The sequence below is a fragment of the Pleurodeles waltl genome, chromosome 4_1 (genome assembly GCF_031143425.1).
Source record: "Pleurodeles waltl isolate 20211129_DDA chromosome 4_1, aPleWal1.hap1.20221129, whole genome shotgun sequence".
NCBI lineage: Eukaryota > Metazoa > Chordata > Amphibia > Caudata > Salamandridae > Pleurodeles > Pleurodeles waltl.
The window spans coordinates 543,375,782-543,398,182 of NC_090442.1; the positions used below are offsets into that span (position 1 = coordinate 543,375,782).

General features: G+C 43.1%; 1 protein-coding gene across 1 annotated transcript in view; it reads right to left on the reverse strand.

Moving 5' to 3' along the window:
* MET (MET proto-oncogene, receptor tyrosine kinase) overlaps positions 1 to 22,401 on the reverse strand; it is a 412,414-nt gene that overhangs the window by 132,063 nt on the left and 257,950 nt on the right. Inside the window, exons 6-8 of the mRNA XM_069228922.1 lie at positions 10,128 to 10,288; positions 779 to 881; positions 515 to 651 (exon numbers count right to left, since the gene is read on the reverse strand). Coding sequence (XP_069085023.1) covers positions 515 to 651; positions 779 to 881; positions 10,128 to 10,288 — 401 coding nt within the window. The remainder of the gene's footprint in view (positions 1 to 514; positions 652 to 778; positions 882 to 10,127; positions 10,289 to 22,401) is intronic.

Below are 22,401 nucleotides of genomic sequence, written 5' to 3' on the forward strand. Positions count from 1 at the left end.
ACTCTTTTATGTTTGGATTTTATTGTTGGGATCTTTACATGAGAATACTATCATAAATCAATACATGACAAACCAAACTCAAAACACAAACAACGCAGTCCAGCCAAGATAACAGCTAAATTCCACTGTTTATTAACTGTAGATCAGCAACAAATTCATCACACAACAAATTAGCAAGCATCACCTTCCCTAAACCACACTCAACAAACTTGTAACGCTTTTAAGTATCAGCAACTAAGTATCAGTTAGCCTCACTATTGCTACTACATAATACAGTTCACAAAGAACACAAGTCACCTGTCTGTGCGGCAATCCTTCAAACTCGGACAGGAAGATACCAATTGAACCAATTGAGTTTTAAGGCTATTCCAGTAGCAGAATGTGTACACCATTTACAAATCATAACACAAAGTAGCGTAACAAAGCAAAGCATTAAACAAAAATGACATGATTGCACAGTATGAAATTCCATAACAAAGCATAGCAAAACACAACATCTTGTGTTGTGTATTACCTTTTTATGGCACATGTATTTGTGCCAATCGATACCTCTCTCGATTGTCCGCTATCAAGGTAATTTCCGGTTAAAGTCAGCAGTGTGCCTCCGGACTTCGGGCCAAATCTTGGAGAGACGCTTTTTATCACAGGATTCTGAGAGAAAAACGATAGTCTCTTTAAGCATTGCGGTACATACGTTTGCATGTCAAAGTCAATGCACTATCTAACAAAATGTCGAAGTCAAGCTTGCGCACTTCTCATTTTATAAACAAGATCTTACCACATAGGAGAAAGCGTTGAACTGTGTCGAGCCTTTTCCATTGGAAACGCTGTTTGTGAGATTGGAGTGGGCAGGGGGTGCACGGCCCACGGTGCACAGTAACCTTTGAAAAACAAGGATATGATTGTAAGCAGTGAACATTTAGATTGATAAGTCACGATCAGTTTGTGTTCTGAGCACAAAACCTGCCCACAGTCCCAGTTGAAGCCCATGTAAAACCAGTGTGTCATGTAAGTGCAAGCCTACCCGACTGCCCCATCTGCTTAATTTGTTGTGCACAGTCCTGTGGCATACTGCGCCTTATTACGCAGGGCCTGAAACGCTGGCGCCTCACTCCTCTGGGACGGGCTCATCGAAGCTCCGGCATCAGTGCCTTTCAAAGTCTCGAGACAACAAAGGCATTGCTCTTTGTTGTCTCTAGATACATTAAATACCACTAAGAGAAGACGTTTATTGAAAAAGAAATGCCTGCATTTATGGTGAATGCCGTTCGTTACTGTTTAGATTTCAATTAACCTGAAAAAGGAAAGAACAATTTCTAGTATAAGATTTAAAAACAAAATGATTACTCTTTATGTATGCACATTTGTGTTCCCATGTGCTACTTCTTATGCCAGTGACGTTAAATATTATATTATTATCTGAAAATAAAGTAAGTGGGCGTGGCAGACAATAAAATGTAAAGTGTTTAAGTGTCAGTCAAGCATATGCCATATTTATGCGTCATAATTACTGGTAAATAATATACATCTTAATTTCACAAAGATTAGAGGATTACACACTCTAATAAAAAATCTGGAATAAACGCTGGTGAATTATGCATAAAAGGACCCCTCGCAATTTGTTAATTCGGTTCTGAATCAAATGGTCTCCGATCATAACAGGAAAGTTTGTTTATCAGCTAAAATAGAGCATCCCTCTCCGTCCTATATTCAGGTTAAACCGAACTGTGTTATTTTCTAAAGTCTCATTGCTCATTGAACACATTGCTTTGTTTTGCTTTTCAAGACACATCAACAAAATGAACTATTCGTAAAAGGATCTGCTCTCATGGGCCAGATAAATAGTTATCTTTATCACTTCCTGGCTTCCTGGATGTGTAGTTCTTAAATTAAATAATAGAGGTCCTCTTCGAGTGAGGGTAGTGACAATCAGAATTGTTAGAAAAGAAGCAAGAAAAGAGAGCAAAGGAGATAGATCAAATTTCCATTGAGGAGCCCAGTCAATAGTTGTAATGAGAAGTCTTCTCTCTATCAGCACGAATACAATGAATTGCCTTCAATAAGAGATATGCATATTTGCCAGTTCAATTCAGTGCTTTCTCAAACTCCCAAAAAATTGGACTTGAGTGTCTTTCAAAAGCAAACTGGAATTGACAATGCAGCTGTCCACACACTTGCCAACTCTTCACCTTGAGGGGACACTAAGAAATGAGGATGTACTAAGTGAATCATAAATCGAGGTCAGATTGCCCCAGTGCTTCCTCATTTTGTCCCAACTTTCAACCAAAATTGCCAGGTGAAAGTAAACAGATGTGCAGTTTTAAGTGGATCTCATAACTATGATGACCAGTAAGGCCTCAATGGGATAATGTTGTCACTGGTAGTGAGTGCTTAAGTGGTGGACTTTCAAGCGAGTTTGTAGATGGTGACTCTATCAGTGTGAAATTAGTTCCTGAAAGGATGGTAGAATGTGAATGTCTGAATTTACTATAGTACAAATAGATTATGATTGAGCCATTTTCCTTTTAGTGGATTAGTAAGAAAATGGGTTACTAAATGGTGTGGCTAGTATATGAGTGATTTATTGGATGTATAAGTTAGTGCATTACTCTGTTAGAGAGACTTGGATGCACACACTGATTAGCAGGTTAGTGATTTAGCATGTTGGTGATTTATTTTCCGATTGACTGAGTTATGGAATAATTAAAATCGTTCTGCTTGTCAGACCATCACCATGTTCAATGCAATATTACAATTTCTAAAAAAGAGATAGAAGATATTTGTCCTCTGCAAGAGGTAAAGAGGGCACAACACTCTTATAATGTTCATTAGGAGCTCTCTAGCAACTATCTTAAGTCATTTATTTGGGAATTAGCCACGGGAAGTGTGCCAAGTAGCATCTTTACAAGTAATGTTCCCAGCTCTTCAGGTTTGGTAGCAGACTTATGGGTCTTTAACTTAATTCATCATTAACTGTAGGTAATTAAAAGGGGAATTTAACATGATATGAGTAATATTTTGATCTGGACCCGTTTTTGCACACTTGAGGCATTCTGCCGTGTATTGTCTGGGTCTTCAGAGAAATCTAGAAAAAGTAGCTAGAATGATTCTGACCCGATATATTCCTCTTCGTAGCCCTTACTTATGGACACTTGCTTTAATAACAGACCATAGCCCTGACTAGGAAAACTGGTTCATGCAATATTGCATTCATCCCTATTGCTATGCGAAACAAAACATTTGATGTTTCCATCTGAGGATTTAATGTTGCTTTCAGGGGCTTCTTTTCAGGTATTGCCAGGAATGACCAATGATCAAAATCCTTTGTTCTGGGTCTATGACAGGGGGAATCAAAATCCTTTTACCAATAGAATTGCAAAAGTGTGCTTCACAGACTAATCTCCAAAGGATTTCTGTTAATGAGGACGTTTGTCTTCGGAGTGATTATATCCAAAATGTGCAGAAGTTGCTGGATTCCGCAGACTTGAGAGATGGGCAAATTTGTAAAATGTATGACTAAGGTCTTGTGGTGCACATACAGAGTCAGATGGGGCTTAGCAATAAAGTTGGTTTTAATGCGGCATCTACCTGCCTTGCACATTCCACTGCACGTGAGTCTGCTTGATCAGATTGTTTGGCTGATCGGGCTATGTTGGGCAAATTTGGAAGCACATTCATTAAGATTGATTAAGGATATCTTCACAGATTTGCTCACTCCTCTTAAAAGCAGGGGCATCTATGGGTGTGTTTGCACCATATGGTACACCTGTACAATTTTCCTTTGTGAGTTTGGCAAGAGCTATTTTCCCACTTTCGTCTATTTGCGTGTGCTCAAAATGCACACATGTAGAAAACATATTTTGGACCTCACACTCTATTTTATTATTCATTTAATTTCCAACTTTTTTCTAAATGATGGTGACCTGGAGGACGGTACATCCTATCTAGCAAAGATTTCACAGTAAAAAATGTAAATAAGTATCAATCGGCGTTTGGGACCGTTAAAATGCTTTTTCTTATGTACTCATCCCTTGTGGAGTTGGAAAAGAGTTTCCAGCTTCCAAAATAGAATTTCAAATGGCTGCTGATTATGAGTCTGAGTCTGGGATGGGCTTACTGTAGGTATCCCTTTCAAATACCAAATCGGTATCTAATGTATCAATGTTTTGCAACTGAAACCCAGTTGCCAAACATTAATATTTTACAACACCTCAAAGAAGCTAGTAGCCCATTCAAAAAAGGTAAGGGAACCTCTGAATGTCAACAAAATATATATTTAACAGGAAACAGTGGTCCTGGGGACCACTGTCACCTCTTAAACAAACCTGCTAAAAAAGAAAGCTTTTTGCTTTTCCAATGCAGACTCGTTTCCTTTAAGTTTGCTTTTTATAAAAGCAATCACAGACATTGTGGTCTGCTAGCTCCAACAGGCCACCATCCCAGTGTTGGCCTCCAATTGTAGTGAGTCGCAATGCGCGACCTACCTCATTATTATTCACGTCGAATTGCGACCCGCTATGATTTAGAACCAGCCTATTATTAGTACACAGGTCAGTTCTGGTCACAATTTGCGATTAGGTTCTCATACATGTTGCCAAGTCCTATTGAAACTAGAATAAACATATTTGAAAGTTTCACAATGAAGGCACAGTGGCTCACATATGAATTGAATTAGGGTAGTTTAAGTTAAAATAATCTCTCAATCACAGTGTAAAATTATTTGGGCCAACGATATTCAATAACGGACAGATATTGATGACACGATACAATACAAACAGTACAAACATATAACAAAACCATTAAGCACTTTTGAATAAGAACCACAAAAGATATCCAGTGCTACTAGTTCAATTAGTGCATAGGTACTCACACACATTTTCTCAGGAGCCAAAAAGTTTGGTCTGTGATGTGATGAGTGCTGCATTGATACCAGCAGTGCTGCAGTCTGGGGTTTTGGGTGCTGATTAGGTGGATGTAGGGGAAGCGAAGCATATACATCTAGTGACTGGATTGCACAATGTGAAACTAGAAAATCCCAGCTTTCCCACTTAAACATATTGTGTGATCCTAGGCAGTTGTTTTACTTTCCCTCCTTTTTCTTAATTACCACATGTAAGAGGTCCACAAAATGCATGACTTCAGGATGTAGGGTACATAGCCTTCTCCTATGTTTGATTTAATAAAGTATAATGTTGTTTATGTTTAATAGCAACCAAGGCTACCCAAAGGGCACACATAACAACTGACTTGCTTCTTAGTTCGCTACTGGCATTGTTGTCAGGGTGGGGGGGGAAGCATTAAAATGTCTAAGTATGTTTAAAAAATATCACTTTAAAAAATACTTCTCAACTGATTGAGTAATTTGATTTACTATGGTCTCCCTTTGGAGTTTTTACAAACCAGATAGGGTCTGCCACCCCTGTGTCTTATGCCTGTGAGGGAGTGGGCCCCCAGATAGTGCAGGTACAGTATCTAGGCAGTCTTTACCTTTGAGCACCAACAGATTTACCCCTCTGAGCAACTTAGAATTGTGTGACTAACTGGATTTCTTTGATTTCTCCTTGCCATTCCCGGTACCATTTACAACTCCAGTGGCTATGCCACTGTCATTTAATGGGTGGAATCTTTTATCATGGAACATTGCAGGACTTTCTGCTAAGTTCACTGACCCTTTTTGGTTGCAGTTTATATAAACAAACCATATTATTTGCTTCCAGGAACCTTGGGAGGTTAAGAACAGTTTTTTCCTGGAGGGCTATACTACTTACTTTCAACCAGCAGAGCCCTCAGTGGCAGGGAGGGCTCAGGAGGTTTTGATGGCATTTATTGCAGTGGAGTTGAGTGGGTACACTCGTAATCTGTACTGGGGGGCATAGATGTTGCAGGGGTTGCTGATATCAATGGGAGATTCTTCTCTGATAGCCTTAGTACATTATTATAATGCCTGGGTGGGGCATGATGTGGACACTAGTTTTTTCATTCTAATTTGGCCATGAATGCATTGCGAGAGAGACGGTACAGGGAGAGAATTGTGCTTGTGGGGTTTTTTAGCTGTCACTTATGTAATTCTCCTCTTGATTTTGATGTTTTAAAACCCAAGCGTTTGCTCTCCACTTTATCCATTCTAAGGAGAGCCTTGAGTTTGATGCAATCTTGGACTTACACAACTTGGTATTTGCCCTGGACAAATTGGTTTACTCTCTCAATCCTACCATTGTTCCTACCTTTAAGGGGTGGGGCTGTATGTTGATTATTGATTTTATTTTTGTTTCTGACCCTTTGTTCTCACTTATTTCAAATTTTAATATAATCTATAGCCCCTTTAGTGACCATAGCCCCCTTAACCCCCTCAGTCTGGCCTTGGATGTTCCTATGGCCCCCTCAGCTGAGCAGGGGGATCCTTAGGGGGATTTCCATGGTTGATTAGGGTAGAAGGCTTAATTGGTATCAGGTGGCTCCTCAGTGCTTTAAAGCCTCCCCTTTTGCCAAGTGTGCGCAGGAGTTTTCTAGTTGTCTGGACATAGATGCTGCAGAAGTGTTGGTCCTGTAAGCTTTTGATGGTATAGCTCAGGGTGCTTTTAACCTACTGATAATCATTTCTCCCAATATGGGCCCCAAGCCCCAAAATGGTTAGGGATAGGAGGCTGGTTGGAGGGTGTAGGCAGGCCTATAAGAAAGCCCTAAATCTACTCTGAGGGAGATGGCTTGGAAGGAGGTTTGTCAGGCTTGTAAGAGTGGGGACAGCTCGCTCTTTTAGAAAGTGGTGAACATGCCCTGCTTTGTGGACAGTTGTGGCCCGGCATTATGCCATATTATTTCCAAGCAACAGTGGATCAACCACTTTGGAAGTATCTATAACAAGGGGGTGGGGTCAATGATTGAGCAGCAGTGGTTCCAGCTAGCGCCCCAGTGTTTTTTTCTTTTGAAGAAGTTACCCAGCGCATCATGGTGTTATCTTGCAATAAGGCCCCGGACCTGGATGGAATTCCCCCAGACCTGTTTAGGATCAAATTGGATGTATGGGGGCCTTTCCTGACCCAGGTCTTGAATGCTGTTGCTCGGTAGGGGGTGATGCACTTGTGGCCCACAATCATGATTGTGCCGGTTATTAAGAAGGGGGACAAGGAAAATTGTCAATGTTACCGGCCCATATCTTTAATAGATGCGTTAGTAAAGGTTGTGGGGAGAGTAATCCTCAATAGGCTGCTGGACTGGGCAGATAATGAGTGATGTTGAATACGGTTTTAGGTCTAGCAGGTCCACCTCTGATCAATGCTTGAATCTTTATCTCATTATCAATAAATACAAGGTGGCCCTGTCTCATTCTTTGCACTTAGCTTTTATGGACTTGATGTCCGGTTCAACAGGGTAAACCATGGTTGACCCAAATATCATGGCCCTTTTGGCTCACCTACATTCTGGTACCTCTGCCTCTGTGCGTTTTTCACAGGGCGCTGGGCGCACCCGGTCTTTCCCCACTAGTCACTTTGTATGTGAACGGGCTGGAGTCTGCCCTCCTCTCTGTCCAGGCGGTCTACCCTAGGGTAGGTGTGAGTTCCTTCCCAGTTTTGTTATATGCAGATGATGCGGTCCTTATGACCTGCACAGCCACAGGGTTGGATTAACTCTTGGTTAAGTTTGTCTCATTTATGGGCGATCCAGACCTGACTGTCAACTTTTCAAATTTTTATATTATGGTTGTTGGTCCAAAGTCCACCAGCACTAAGGGGGTCATTCCGACCCTGGCGGTCCATGACCACCATGGCGGAGGGCGGCGGAAGCACCGCCAACAGGCTGGCGGTGCTTCCTGGGCTATTCTGACCGCGGCGGTAAAGCCGCGGTCAGAAAAGGGGAACCGGCGATTTCCCGCCGGTTTTCCCCTGGCCCAGGGAATCCGCCATGGCGGCGCTGCTTGCAGCACCGCCATGGGGATTCCGACCCCCTTCCCGCCAGCCTGTTTCTGGCGGTACCAGGATGGCAGGAACGGGTGCCGTGGGGCCCCTGGGGGCCCCTGCACTGCCCATGCCGCTGGCATGGGCAGTGCCCGGGCCCCCTAACAGGGCCCCACAAAGATTTTCACTGTCTGCAATCGCGACGGGTGCCACTGCACCCGTCGCACCCCTGCAACTCCGCTGGCTCCATTCGGAGCCGGCTTCCTCGTTGCAGGGGCTTTCCCGCTGTGCCGGCGGATGGCCTTTTGGCGGTCGCCCGCCGGCCCAGCGGGAAAGTTGGAATGACCGCCGCGGTCTTTTGACCGCGGTGCGGTCATTCGGCGGTAACCGCATGGCGGGCGGTGACCGCCACCTGCCGCGGTCAGAATGACCGCCTAAGACTTTTAATGTGGCAGTTCACACCTTGGGTAAAGTCTCGGCCTTTCCCTATTTGGGGGTCCTATTTAATGCAAAGAACAACTGGAAGTCGTTAATTGAGGGTAAAAGATATGAGTTTCTTAAAATTACAGTGGCAGTTTCTAGTTTTGGGTGTGGACTAGGGTCTTGGTCACCGAGGGTCCTCCTAAAAATCTATCAGGCTAAATGTGTTTCCCAGTCATGGTATAGAAGTGCGGTCTGGGGATATGTAAACTTCGCTAAGATCCAAATTGTGGAGAATCAATTTTTGCGTCAAGTAGAACAGGTACCATATTGCACCCCACACATTTTCAGTGCACGTGGAGCTTGGTCTTGGTCATGTGATGGACACAGAGGCCCTTAGTCTTCTGTGCTCGATCAAGGTTTGGACCATGGAGGATGTGAAGCTGATCCCATTGATTCTTTTTGACTGTCTTGCCCTTGATCTGGCACATAAAATCCTTTGGATTGCATATATAAAGGGAGCTTTTGCCTCCCTTGGTAGACTGGATATTTTTACTGATCCCAATTCGCTGTCTTCTTGTAAATTGAAATGTGTTAAGAGGTTGTTCATGGATCGGGCTGCAGAAACCCTTGGTGTGGGAACATGTGCTCCTGAAGACTGCTCAGGGCATGGAGCATTACTTAGCTCAGGTTTGCCACCAGCAAGATAGGTTTCTTTTAGCCAGGTTCAGCTCACTTCATCTTCTACTGGCCTCCTCATGTGGTTGGGCTTTGTCCGATTGCAGACTGCCCTGTGGCTGCAACTACAGGTCTCTGCAGGTCACCCTACATTTTATTATGTTATGTTTATTTTAGTAGGCCCAGGAAGCAATTTATAGTTCCACTGTTGAACTTTTCTCAAGTACAGCTGGCCCTGGTTTACTTACAGATGCTCCCCAATAAATTTGTCATGTTTGCTGTTTTATGCTGCCTATAAGCTCCACTGACATCCAGGAGATCAAGACCCGATTGATTGTTTCAATCTTGTTGTCCTGGGGTTTTCTTTCTTTTTTAATTATTGGCATTTTTATGTGTAAATGTATTATTGAGATGATTTTATATTTGTATGTATTGTATTCTTTTATGATTGTTTTTGTCAACCGAATAATGATTTTATGATGAAGTACTACAGTGAAAATGTTTTTCATGTTGATGAAATACACATTTTGAATTCTGAAGAGACATTATCATATTTTTACACTTTTTGCTGCAAGATATCTTTAAAAATTAAGGTGTTCCTTCTTTAACTTTAATGAACCTTTAAATAAAGCCTTGTCCGTTTATGTAATATATTTTTGATGTTAATGCTGAGTAGAGTACACAACTGCCCACTGCTCTATTTGACCAGGGGCCAGGTGTAAACGTCAGAACGACCACATGCAGCTCCCAGGTTGTACTTTGTGTATCACTGATCTAGTGTGACAAAAGTCAACTTCAATGTAGGATATTCAATGTAGGTAATTAGATGGTCATTCAAAGTATCAGAAAGGGATAAGAAGTAGCCATTGTAGACATTCCTGGTGTGCCTAAGGAGCACATACAGTAGAAAGTAATTACCTGCACAGTGCTAAGTAAAGTGGGGATAAACCTATTCAATTATTGAAGCTTATTGTAGTTAGCCGAATAGCAATGGTTACGTTGCATTTTGTTCTCTCATGAGTCTACTATAGGCATTTGGCAATAACTTCATTTTGAAGGTTTGATCAGCAGTGCTGAAATGTAATATAACTGGAGATTAAATAATAGAGAAACAGGTCCTGGAAACTGATTACTTACTTATTGCTGTTACTAGATCTCACATCAAGTTTGCATTGCGTTTGTCCAATGGTAACAACAGTTTTCTTTAAATCAAAAAAATTAGTTCTGCTGAAGCCAAAGTCCCAGCCACATATTGTCAGGCGTGTCCCTCCTTCCAAAGGAGCAGCGCATGGGGAAATCTGTAGGCAGAAACATTTGTGCAAAGTTAAACTTTAAAGGAGAAATTGTTCTTTCAAAGAACCATATGTGGGTGAATGGGCGATACCACAGAGTATGCATCTCTACCAGCTGCATTGGAGAATATGGGGCTCTACCACAACATGTCTACCACAACCATCTCTATCACAACATTGAAGAATATTGGTCTGAACTATTAGTCCTTTGACATTACACAACGCCAAGGTGCATTTTACAGCTTCTCGCAGGAGCAAGTTCGAAGTGATAGATTGTAACATAAATGCATTTTTTTATCACTGTAATAATCTTCATGTCTCACCCATCAAATTCTCTCCAGGCTTGCCAAGCAGTACTGATTTGCAGAGGTGCTCACATAAAAGAATCAAAGCACCAACATATTAATGCCAAAAAATAACTTTGGAAGTGTTCAAATATTTTAGTTTTGATTTCTCTCTCATAGCATTATGTTGATGAAGTTCTATCCTATGCAACTGTTTTGCATAATGCACAAAAATATTTAAGTAGGTTGCTGTTGGGCCATTGTTTGGTATTCTAGCTCACTGGCCATGGCCCAGATCTCTTGGCATCCAATCTCGATTGCTCACATTGTAATTGTATTTGTAAATTGTATTTATATATAGTGCTTACTACCCCTGATGAGGCAACAACGAAGGGTAAGCAGCCAGGGCTAATCACATGTAACAGTGGAAGGTGGTTTTGTGAAAAAAACATATGTTTTCTCTAATTTTTTCAGTCTTTTCCTAACAGAGCCCATTCAAGATCCAGCTCCCCTTTACTCAACCCTCTCTCATATCATCCTACCACACTACCCCCTCCTCCATTTACCCGCTCCTTATACTGGGAGCCAAACACTCCCTAGACTGCATCCCACCACAAAGACTACCTTATCCTCCTATCAAATCCACAGCCAACTCTCATAGCCCCTGTTCATCCCCTCTCACATACCACATTCACTCTCCCCAACAAACATCACTACCTTCTTTCCCCGTCAACATTCACTCTCCACCAGTACTTTACATTCAAATCCTGCACACAAACTCACTACATCAATATCATATATCACTACTACACAAAAACAAAATATAACACACATACAAGCACCTCAAAATTTCTCTCACAAACCATTTTCCTCTACATTCCTTCACACAATGCAAACACACTCCTTCCCTCATGTCAACACAGCTAATACATATCCTAAACCACAATTTGCAATCAATACAGATGCCTACCACAAACTCCTCAATATTCACTCAGCCGCCTTTCATCCATTGCCCCATTTAGAGCATTACAATATGACCCACTTTCTCCACCACCACTCCTAAACCATACACCTTTTCTCTCAACATACGCCAAAGACATGATTACACATCATTCTTCATAACTTCACATCTCCTTGTCTATCACACAAGACTACACTACAAAAACAACTGAACAGTCCACCAACTTACTCTCAGCTAGCATCTCCACTACCTGCACACACAGGCCCAGCAAAATGCCTTCTAAGCCTATTAGAAGAGGATAATGATATAGACAAACAACACTATTGCTGTCCTGATACAGTAAACACTATCACCAATAGTATACCTGCTACAAGTTCGAAGGACACTTCTCACTCTTCCAGAAAACAAAATCGCAAATCTCTAAAACATGATCTTTAAACTGCCTACTAATAAATGCTCAATTCCTTTCTAAAAACAAGTACCACATCTTCAACTTACTCAGACACACAACCTGACTTACTCTTTGTAAGTAAATCATGGTTGGAGGGTGACATGGCTCCAGTACTGCAAGAAGCTGTTCCTGCAGGCTGTCAAACTGTTACACAAAATGACAAGCAAAAGAAGAGACAGAATAGCTGTTATACTTAAGGACACAACAAATTTCACCAAAACTGAGGATGTTTCAGTAAACGGTTGTGAGGCCCTCATTGCCAGATGCAACCCTGCATCAACTTTCTCTTGCAACTTTTTCCATCTTTACAGATCACCATCTATTAATAGAACAATCCTAGTCACGTTTCTAGACACAGTTTCACATCTTCTTACACTATATCCGCACTCATTCACCCTTGGTGACCTAAACATATGGTTTGACAAACCTAACATGTCACATCCCAAGAACTATCCTCATTGGTCTAGACACACTGAACTTACTTCCGATCATTCTCAAATCCACACATCCACAAATCCTTGCTGGATACATCATCAATGTAATTTTTACAAATTCAAAACTAATTTCCTTCCAAAGGGTTACTCCTGTCAGATGGTCAGACCACTACCTGGTAGCTTTCCAACACAAGACATCACAGCTCACAATACGTAAGCCACCTTACCCACAACTACTTATCGACCTTGCCAAAAACTGAATTTTGGGCACCAAGAAACACACCTAACACCCAACACAGATCCAAACACAATCCATTCAGTTCAAAAGCTATATGAGTGGCTCCAGGAAGCTTTTGATATCTCAAAGCCTTTTGGATAAATGCAGAACTAAAAAAGATAAAACAACAAAATGCTAAGCTTCAATGCACCTGGCCCAAAACAAACAACACTAAAGACAAACTTTGCCTACAAAACATTACAGAACTTTCAAAAAATCAAAAAAAAAAGCTGTTGTCCCAAGTATTGTCAAAGCTAGTAGATGTGGCCTAGGCAATCTTACATTATTTCATCCTTTGGAAATTTTATTTTTTATTTTTTCATGTTGCCTGTTGATTTTGGGGTAGTTTCTCCCACAACCTTCCTTAATCATGTCTCTTGCTTTCCTGTGTATCACTCATTCTCCACCTTGAACCTCCTTCGTATTCCACCTTCTGTGTATCTCATTTTTTGCTCCCAATTAATGCATCCACCCTGTGCCATTTTTTGTTTGTGATTTTCTGACCTGTTTGCTGCTCTACCGTCGACCAATCAGACCTGTGAAAGTAATTTCCAATTGACTTCATATATCCACTGGAAACTGAAAAACATTCTCTTCCTTTCTATTTTATAACTAATGTTAACTCCTAGTTTCTTGCTCTTCAATGACAATCTGAAATATGCATAATTTGTCTTTGCCATTCTCTGACTCAGAACAGTCAACATATTTTAAACAAAGACAGCTCAACTTTCCCAATTTTTAAGTGGAACAACCCAACTCACTACCAGTGCAAGACTGCTCACTTTGCATGGCCATGTTGTTATGGAGTGAATTTGTGAGCAATGTGCGAGGTTTCAGATTGGCTTTACATGTTCCGATGGGGGTTGGCTGGGAAATTCCATAAGAATTACAGCCCAACCACCAAGTCCCACATTGCAGCAGTTCTACTGTTGCATCTCACTTAGAGCAGGTTTAACTGCAGTCTTAGATGCATCTTTCCTCAGACATACTGAACTGCCATGGCTGCAGTGATCATCAGCAGTCAAGATGCTAGAGTACTGAACAGTATCATGAAGGTGTAAAAACTCTGGGATGTGGGGTGCCTTCACTGACCACAACCCAGCATTGGGAAAATGGCAGTGGTTCTGGAGCCGGGTTAGGGAGGGTTTTCCAAGGTGGATTCAGCCTCCATCGCTGCAGGGTGTACAGTGTTTAATTTCATGAATTTCATGCAATTCCTTAAAATTGAAGCAAGCCTCAGATTATACTAGGATAAAGTTGAAGTATTCCGGATAATTGGCACTTCTTGTTACACTTGTGACAGAAGGAGACATAGTTACTATTACTTAGGAGTTCTTACAGATAAAATATACCAGCATTTGAAACTGACCACCGCCCAGCACTGGGAAGCTACCAGTGGTTCTGGAGCTAGTTTGTTGAGGGTTCTCCAAGGTGGATTCAGCCTTCATCGCTGCAGGGTGTACAGTGTTTAATTTCATGGATTTAATGCAATTCTTTAAAATTGAGGCAAACCTCAGCTTATACTAGTATAAAGTTGAAATGTTCAGGATAATTGCCTATGTTCACAGTCACTCACAATCTCATATCAAGAAAGGTGTTTTACGCTCCATGAGGTGGATCAGATAGTTCAACTCTGCCTACCAACCCATCTCTCAAGTAAAAGAAGCTGATATAAGTACAAATGTTATCAGATACATCAACTGAACAAGCACTTATTGCTGTACCTGATAGACTGAACACTCAAGTAGAGACTATGTCAGTCATTAGCAGACAAAATTGTAGTGAATCAATCAGAGAGTCAGTTATGCCTATTTTCAAAGAGTAATCATCCATTCTCCCAGGTGGCTTAATTCCTAATAAGAACAGTACAAGCTCTGAAACTAGGGGGGATCATTATGACCGTCAGGGTCATGGTGGCAGTCGGACCGCTGCAGTCGTGGCAGTCAGACCACCACATTATGACTGTGGTGGAGCCACCACGGTCCAACCGCCGTCATCGTCGGGCTGCCGCCAGCCTGCAGCCTGGCAGTCCCGGTGGTTGTAATCCACCAGGACAGCACTGCAAGCAAGCTGAACCGGAGATTACAAGTCCTCATCTGCCACCATGTCCGGAATGGGGGACATCCCCTGCACTGACCATGCACTTGCCATTGGAAGTGAAGGGACCCCCATCCATATCACGTATTCCGCTGCCCGAATTATGGGCAGTGGAATGTGTGTCAGGTGCTGCTGCAGCCGCTGCACCGCCACATTGCAGCCGGCTCCATTAGGAGTTTCTGAAGTCCCTCAGAGAAGGTGAGGTGTGCAGGTGGAGGGGGAAGTCGTTCCAGGACTTGGCTGGGATGTGGGCGAAGGAGCGACCTCCGAAGCGTTCAAGGAAGATGCAGGGGATGTGGGCCTGGGTGAGGGTGGCCTGAGAACTGAGCGGAGTTCTGTGGTTGGTCTGTGGAATGTGTGGCGGTTGTTAAAGTAGGCAGATCCGGCATGATGAAGGGCCTTGTAGGTGTGCTTGAGATGCTTGTAGAGGCATCTTTGTTAGACGGGGAGCCAGTGGAGGCCCCTGAGGTGGGGAGTGATGTTAGTTCTTCTGAGGAGACCGAGGATGAGTCTTGCTGCCACATTCTGGATGGTCTGGAGGCAGTTGAAGAGCTGCTTTGTGGTTCCGGCATAGAGCACTTTGCCGTAGTCGAGTCAGCTGGAGATGAAGGCCTGGGTGACTTTCTTCCTAGCATAGATGGGGATCCATTGGAAGATCTTGCAGAGTATGTGGAGGATGTGGAAGCAGGCAGAGGAGACGGCACTGATCTGTTACTTCGTGGGCAGTTGGGTGTCCAGGATAATCCCAAGGTTGCGTGTGTGGTTGGTGGGGTGGGCGGAGGACAGAGGGCGGCAGGCAACCACTTGCAGTGCCAGGGGTAGGGCTTGTTCCAGAAGATGAGGATCTCTATTTTGTCTGACTTTAGCTCGAGGCAGTTGGTTCTCATCCAGGTGGCGATGTTGGTCATGGTTTTTTTAAAGTTGGTTTGTGTAATGGCGGTGGCATCGGTGAGGGATAGGACGAGCTGGGTGTCACCGGCGTAGGAGATAATGTTGAGTCAGCGGGTGTGTGTGATGTCTGCCAGTGGAGTCATGCAGATGTTGAAGAGGGTGGGGTTGAGGGAGGAGTCCTGGGGAATGCCACAGGTGATGTCTTTGGTTGTGGAGACGAAGAGAGGTAGGAGAATTCTCAGTATTCGGCCATACAGAAAGGAGGAAATCCAGTTGAGTGCGTTGTCTTGGATGCCAATACTTCAGAGTCTGGTGATGAGAGTGTGGTGGGGCTCCCTATAAGTAGAGGAGGATGAGAGCCATAGTTCCCCCTTGGTTGAGATGGCATCTGATGAAGTTGTTTGCTGTGCTCAATTGGGTCTCAATGCTGTGATTGAGCTGGAAGCCGGATTGGGATGGGTCGAGCATGTTGTTGTCTTCGAGGTAGTCATGAACTTGCAGTTGGTGGCCTTTTCCAAGACTTTGGTGAAGAATGGGAGGAGTGAGATGGGGTGGTAGTTTTTGAGCTTGTTGGGGTCAGCTGAAGTTTTCTTCAGGAGGGACTTGACCTTGGCGTGCTTCCAGGTGTTGGGGACAATGGCTGTGGAAATGGAGGCTTTGAGGATTTCTGTGAAGGAGGTTCTGATTACTTCTCTTCCTAGGTTGTAGAAGCGGTGTGGGCAGAGGTCTGTGGGGGATCCGGAGTGGATGGAGATCATGATGGAAATGGTGTCTTTGGTACAGAGCTGCTTCCATTCGGTGTAAGGAGAAGGGGTGGGTTAGGGAGCAGGGTTGTTCAAGGTCCATCTTGTGGTGGAAGCAGTCCGATAACGTGTTGCAGAGGGCTGGGGAGGGGTGGGTCATGCTCTCTGTGGCAGAGGGCAGGAAAATTCTATGATGATGCTGAAGAGATCTTTGGTGTGCTTGGTGCTTGACTCAATGCAGGCGGTGAGTGCTTCTTTCTCTTGGTCCCTGAGTCGGTTGTGGTATCTGTTGAGGGTGGGCCTGAAGGAGTTGAGGTTGGCGGGGTTCTTGCTGAAGCACCAGTGTCTCTCTGGTTTCCTGCTGTGATGTTTGAGGGGCAGAAGTTCTAGGGTGAACCATTTGGCTTGCTTGGTGGGTTTGATACCGATGGTGCTCTTCAGGGGGGCGATTGTGTGGGGGGCTGAGGAGATCCAGTTGGAGAAGTTTTGGACACAGAGTTTGAGGGTGTCTGCGGGGATGGGCCTAGCTTCTTTGAGGGTGGCTGTCCAGAGTGTTTCTGTGACTTTGCCTCAGTTGTTGCAGGGGAGGGTGGGGGGTCTCGTCAGGGTTTCAAGCAGTCCCTTGATGGTGTAGTGGACAATGTTGTGGTCAGGCCATGTTACCTTGGTGGTGTGGGAGAACCTGGCTCTGTCTCTGTCTCTGGTGGAGTAAATGGGATCCAGAGTGTGTCCTGCACTGTGCTGGGGGCCTTGACCAGCTAAGAGAGTCCGATGATGCTCATGTTTTTAAGAAGAGAGGCAGAGTTGCTGTTGCCAGGGTCTTTTCGGTAGGAGTTCAGATCCCCCAGGTAGCTGTAGTGGTTGGAGTCGATAGCCAGGGGGCAATAAAGCCCAGGATGGAGTTGCAGAAGCTGTGGTGGGGGCCCAGGGGTCTGTTGGTGATTTTGGTGTCAGGTTTGATATGGAAGTTGAGGTATTCCATGATCGTGTTTTGTCATCGTCCGAGGCAGTGAGGCAGAGGGAGTCCTTGTGGATGATGCCAATCCCTCTGATATGTCAGTTGGGGTGGTCGCAGTGGATCATCTCATATCTGGGCGGTGTCACAGTGGAGATGTCTGGTGCAGATGAGGAGGTGAGACAGGTTTTGATGATGAACAATATGTTGGGTCCAAGGGTACTAATGGTGTCCCAGATTTTGATGGCGTGCTTGCAGAGGGATTGGACGTTCAGTAGTGTGCAGTGCAGTTGTGGTCTGTGGCCGGGACTCTGCTGGGTGGAGATTGCAGTGGTTCATATGTCACAGGAGACATGGCAGTTGTGGCAGAAGAAGGGGTCTATGGTGGATTGAGGTGAGGTGATGTTGCAGTTGGTGTTCTGGGTCTTCGGCCTGAGGTTTTTGATCTCGTCACAGGAGTAATGGTGCCAGGCTGCAGATCCAGGAGTCCTGGCGCTTTGCGCAGTCCAGGCACAGGTGGGAGCAGATGGGCTTGCCTTTGGTGTGCCTGTTGCACGCACCTTACTGCACTATTGCTCACCAACTTCCATTAAGTAGGTCCTGGGGAGGGCGGGGCACAGTGGAAGTGAGCGGGCACAGGGAGCGGGAGGCAACAATTGGCAGGAAGAAGGAGACGGAACCAGCAGTAAAGGCACAACAACAAGCAAAATAAGTGCACAATAATAGCACCCCGAGTAAATCCAACAGTGCTTGGAACACCAGGGCACGGAGCGACTCATACGGGCTCATGAGCGCTCAGAGCCGGTCGGCAGCAGTGGGGAGAGCAAAGTGCAGGACCTGCTTCATAACTTCAGGTCTGGCTAAAACACCATCTATAAAGGCACAAACAGTGACCACTGAGCAGTGCACTACAGAGGAATAGACAGACATTACCAATATAACTAACATACAGCAAGAGCAAGAAAGTAACATATCATAGCAACCTGGAGAGGGATCTGATAATTACTTTATAAACACTTTTGGGGAGTTAAAACGATTAAGGCTACGGAATCAGAAGCATTAACACCACCTCAAGAAAAAATATATACAATTTGACAGATATGGAAAATTTTCCAACATTCATCAATACATTAGAAACCAGACTCTCAGAAATTGAGTATTCACAATCTATAGCCTCTGAAGAAAATGCAGCAAACCTGATCCCATAGGTCTAACAGTCATATAGTTGGAATTCTGGAGACCGATTTCTAAGGATCTAATATTACGGAGTTCACTACCAAACGTTTTGAAGACCAACTCCTACACGAGGGCCCTGAGGGCTTACCTTTTTGCAGAGCACATTGGCTGCCCTTTTCAAAACCAAAACATGGGTGTGCCCTCTTGCATCTTTGATCAATTTTATGGACTTCAGATTTAAAGAGTCAAAGAAAAACATTAGACGTCACAAATCAATTTAAACTTTCTACATTTCCTGATGTCTCTTATGAGACCTGTAAGAGATGCTGGCAGTTAAACAATTAGCTGAAAATGTTAAAAATAAAGGGTTTGTGTGTTAAACCTGTCTTCACATGAACTTTTTGGCATCTGCCTCCATTTTAACTGATCTCATTTTTGCTTGGCTTAGGACTCTGCACATATCATCACTGCTAAAGTGCACTTGCTCTCTCCTCTAAACATGATAATATTGGCTAGTACAATTCAAGCATGATCAATGTAATGCTCCACAAATCAGAATTCAAGGTACTTTTGTGCAGCCAGCCTCAGTAGGTCCCTGTAGCCGGCCAACATTCTATTCTGGTCATCCTGAACTTGTGACTTTGACCCAGATATCCACAATTGGTGCTTTAAGCCTCTTGGTGCTACTATACCTTGCTTTTTTTGCCATTTTAGTCTTGTTTTACTACTCTATCCTACACTATTTTTGTAACTCTGCTGTGGGCTTTCATCCTGAGAAGGATTGTGGTTGCTGCTTGAGAAGGGTTACACCCCTACCCCAACCAGTAACCCAATTTCTTACATCATGTACAAGTTCTTCATCTGGCTAGGTTGAAACTTTTGTAGGATAAGCACTTTAAGTACTGTTCAGATGTCAAAACAGTTCATTCATTACAGATTTTAGTCTACGATGCACGATTCAGTTCGGATCGACAGTAGTTCACTGTATTATTTAACTGCCTGCTGCAGGGGGTGATTAAAACCCACCCCTTAGTTGCTGGGTATTATCAGCAGAGACACTCATGCCTACTCGGGGAACTGAGGTGGTTATATAGGGGTTGGGTTGACGTGATTTGGGTGTGCATGTACGAATGAATAAATCGGAATGAGTATTACTTTTATATGATTTGCTGCTACGTATAACAAACTGCTATGAAAAGATTGGGTTTATTTGAGCACTGGATAATTACCGAAATATATAGTCTATTATATAGAAAATCGGGATTTATCTTTGAATGCAAATGGGCTTACCAATAAATATAAAAAGCAAAGACACTAGAATACTGGGTTTTACAATCGAAACCTTTTCAAAAGCATTTGATTTGATCTCTTGGGATGCACAGATAATTATGATGATGTATTTTGGCTTTTCAGAACAATTAAATATTTAATCAGCAATTTGAACAAAAATGCAGCAGTAGCTATCATAGTTAATTATACTAAGCAGGCATCATAAACATTAATAGGTACAAGGCAGGGATGTCCTATGTCTCTCATTCTCCTTGCTTTATTTATTGAGCCTCTGGCGGTTGCTATACAGTCAAAATCAGCACAAAAAGCTCCCTTCAGTTCATCAGCTGAAATGCTGGTCAATGCTGACAGATTTCTCCCTATTAGAAAACTGAAACAGATAACATCCAATTAGCTTTAATATTGACACATCAGTTTACTGTATAGCTATAGGATATAAAATAGATAATAGAAAATCCAAAACGCTATTTTATAATTGTACACGTAACGCTCTTTCTCTTACCATTAAGATCAGTTATTCTACCAATCCTAAGGGAGTATATATGTTACAGAGAAATATGAAGATTTTTTAAAATAAATTATTAACCTTTGATTACCAAAATTATCCAGCTCTTTATCCGCTAGAATCTACACCCTTTAAATATTAAGGGGTAAATAACCCCAATAAAACTACCCATCCTTTCTTTGTTTATTTTTTTATTCACAAGCCTTCTTATAGTACTCCATGCTAAATGTTTTACAACTTTGGATTTACTTACATCAGCGTTTATCTGGGGTAAAAGTAAATCTAGGATTGCATGCAGTACCGCTGCTTTCCTAAAGAAGCAGGTGGTTTGACATTGCCCGATAAAATATTGTCTTGCTATTAAACCTTTTCTAGCTGTTTTAATACGTGGCTAACTACACACAGATACAAAAAACTTTATTATAAATATTACGTTTACTAACACAACGCCAAATACAGCATGCCCTACCAGAGTCCCTAGGGTCACTAAGAAAGTCAGATTTAAGACACTTTCAAAAGTATTTTGATGCTTTCAGCATATATTAGATTAATTTGTCTACTAGATTGGAAGACTGAAGAATAATATCATGGACACCTACAACTAATACCATAGAAAGATGGAATATGATTGGCTTTTAATTATTTTCAGACTTGACAGTAAGCAGAAGCCGGAAACCTAGACATTCTTTTCACAAACATGGTGTTGTCTCAAAAAGTTGGCTTTGGTTCGCATTTAAACAGCTGAAATACCTGTTTGATAAATCATTACTGCCTGGCAGAGAAGAAGGAGCAGAGATACTGGGAAAATGGATTAATCCTGGGTGTTGGACTTTTTCCCGTATGCAGGGTCATCCCCAATCTTTTTGCCTCCTGCCTCCTATTTTGTCTGACCTGCTGCTGTTGGGTTTTGAACACTGAGCACTTTATCACTGCTAACCAGTGCTAAAGTGCATATGCTCTCTGTAAATTTTATTGTTGATTGGTTTATCCATGATTGGCATATCTGATTTACTAGTAAGTCCCTAGTAAAGTGCACTAGAGGTTCCCAGGGCCTATAAATCAAATGCTACTAGTGGGCCTGCAGCACTGGTTGTGCCACCCACAATAGTAGCTCTGTAAACATGGCTCAGACCTGTCACTTCAGTGTCCGTGTGTGCAGTTGTAAACTGCCAATTCGACTTGGCAAGTGTACCCACTTGTCAGACCTAAACCTTTCCTTTTTTTACATGTAAGACACCCCTAAGGTAGGCCCTAGGTAGCCCCATGGGCAGGGTTCAATGTATGTTTAAGGTAGGACATATACTAATGTGTTTTATTTGTCCAAACAGTGAAATACTGCTAAATTCGGTTTTCACTGTTGCAAGGCCTAACCCTCTGATAGGTTAACATGAGGGCTACCTTTAAATATGATTAAAGTGTAGATTCCCTTTGGGAACGGATAGACATGTGGTGTTTGGGGTCTCTGAGCTCACAATTTAAAAATACATCTTTTAGTAAAGTTGATTTTAAGATTGTGTGTTTGAAAACTCCACTTTTAGAAAGTGAGCATTTTCTTGCTTAAACCATTCTCTGACTCTGCCTGTTTGTGGATTCCCTGTCTGGGTTAGTTTGACAGTTGGGCTGTTTGCACCTCTCTCTAGACAGTGACATAAAGAGAGCTGGGGTGTAGCCTGCATATCCTGATGAGCCATCTGTGCTAGGAGGGAGGGGAGGAGTGGTCACTCACACCTGAAAGGGCTGTGCCTGCCCTCACACAATGCAGTCTCCAATCCCCTGGTGTGTGTCTGGGACCTGGCCTGGGCAAGGCAGGATTTCACAAACAAGAGAGACTTTTCTTTGAAGTAAGCCTACTTCAAAGGGCAAACTGGGTATAAGAAGGGCACACAAAACCACAGACTTTAGATCATTTTTGGAAATCAAGAGGAACCTCTGCCTGGAGAAGAGCTAAAGAGCTGGCCTGCCTGTGACTGTGCTTTGTGGAGCTATCCTGCAGTTGCTGCTTCTGCCTGGTGAAAGGGAACAAAGATTGGACTTTGTTGTGCATTCCTGCTTGTG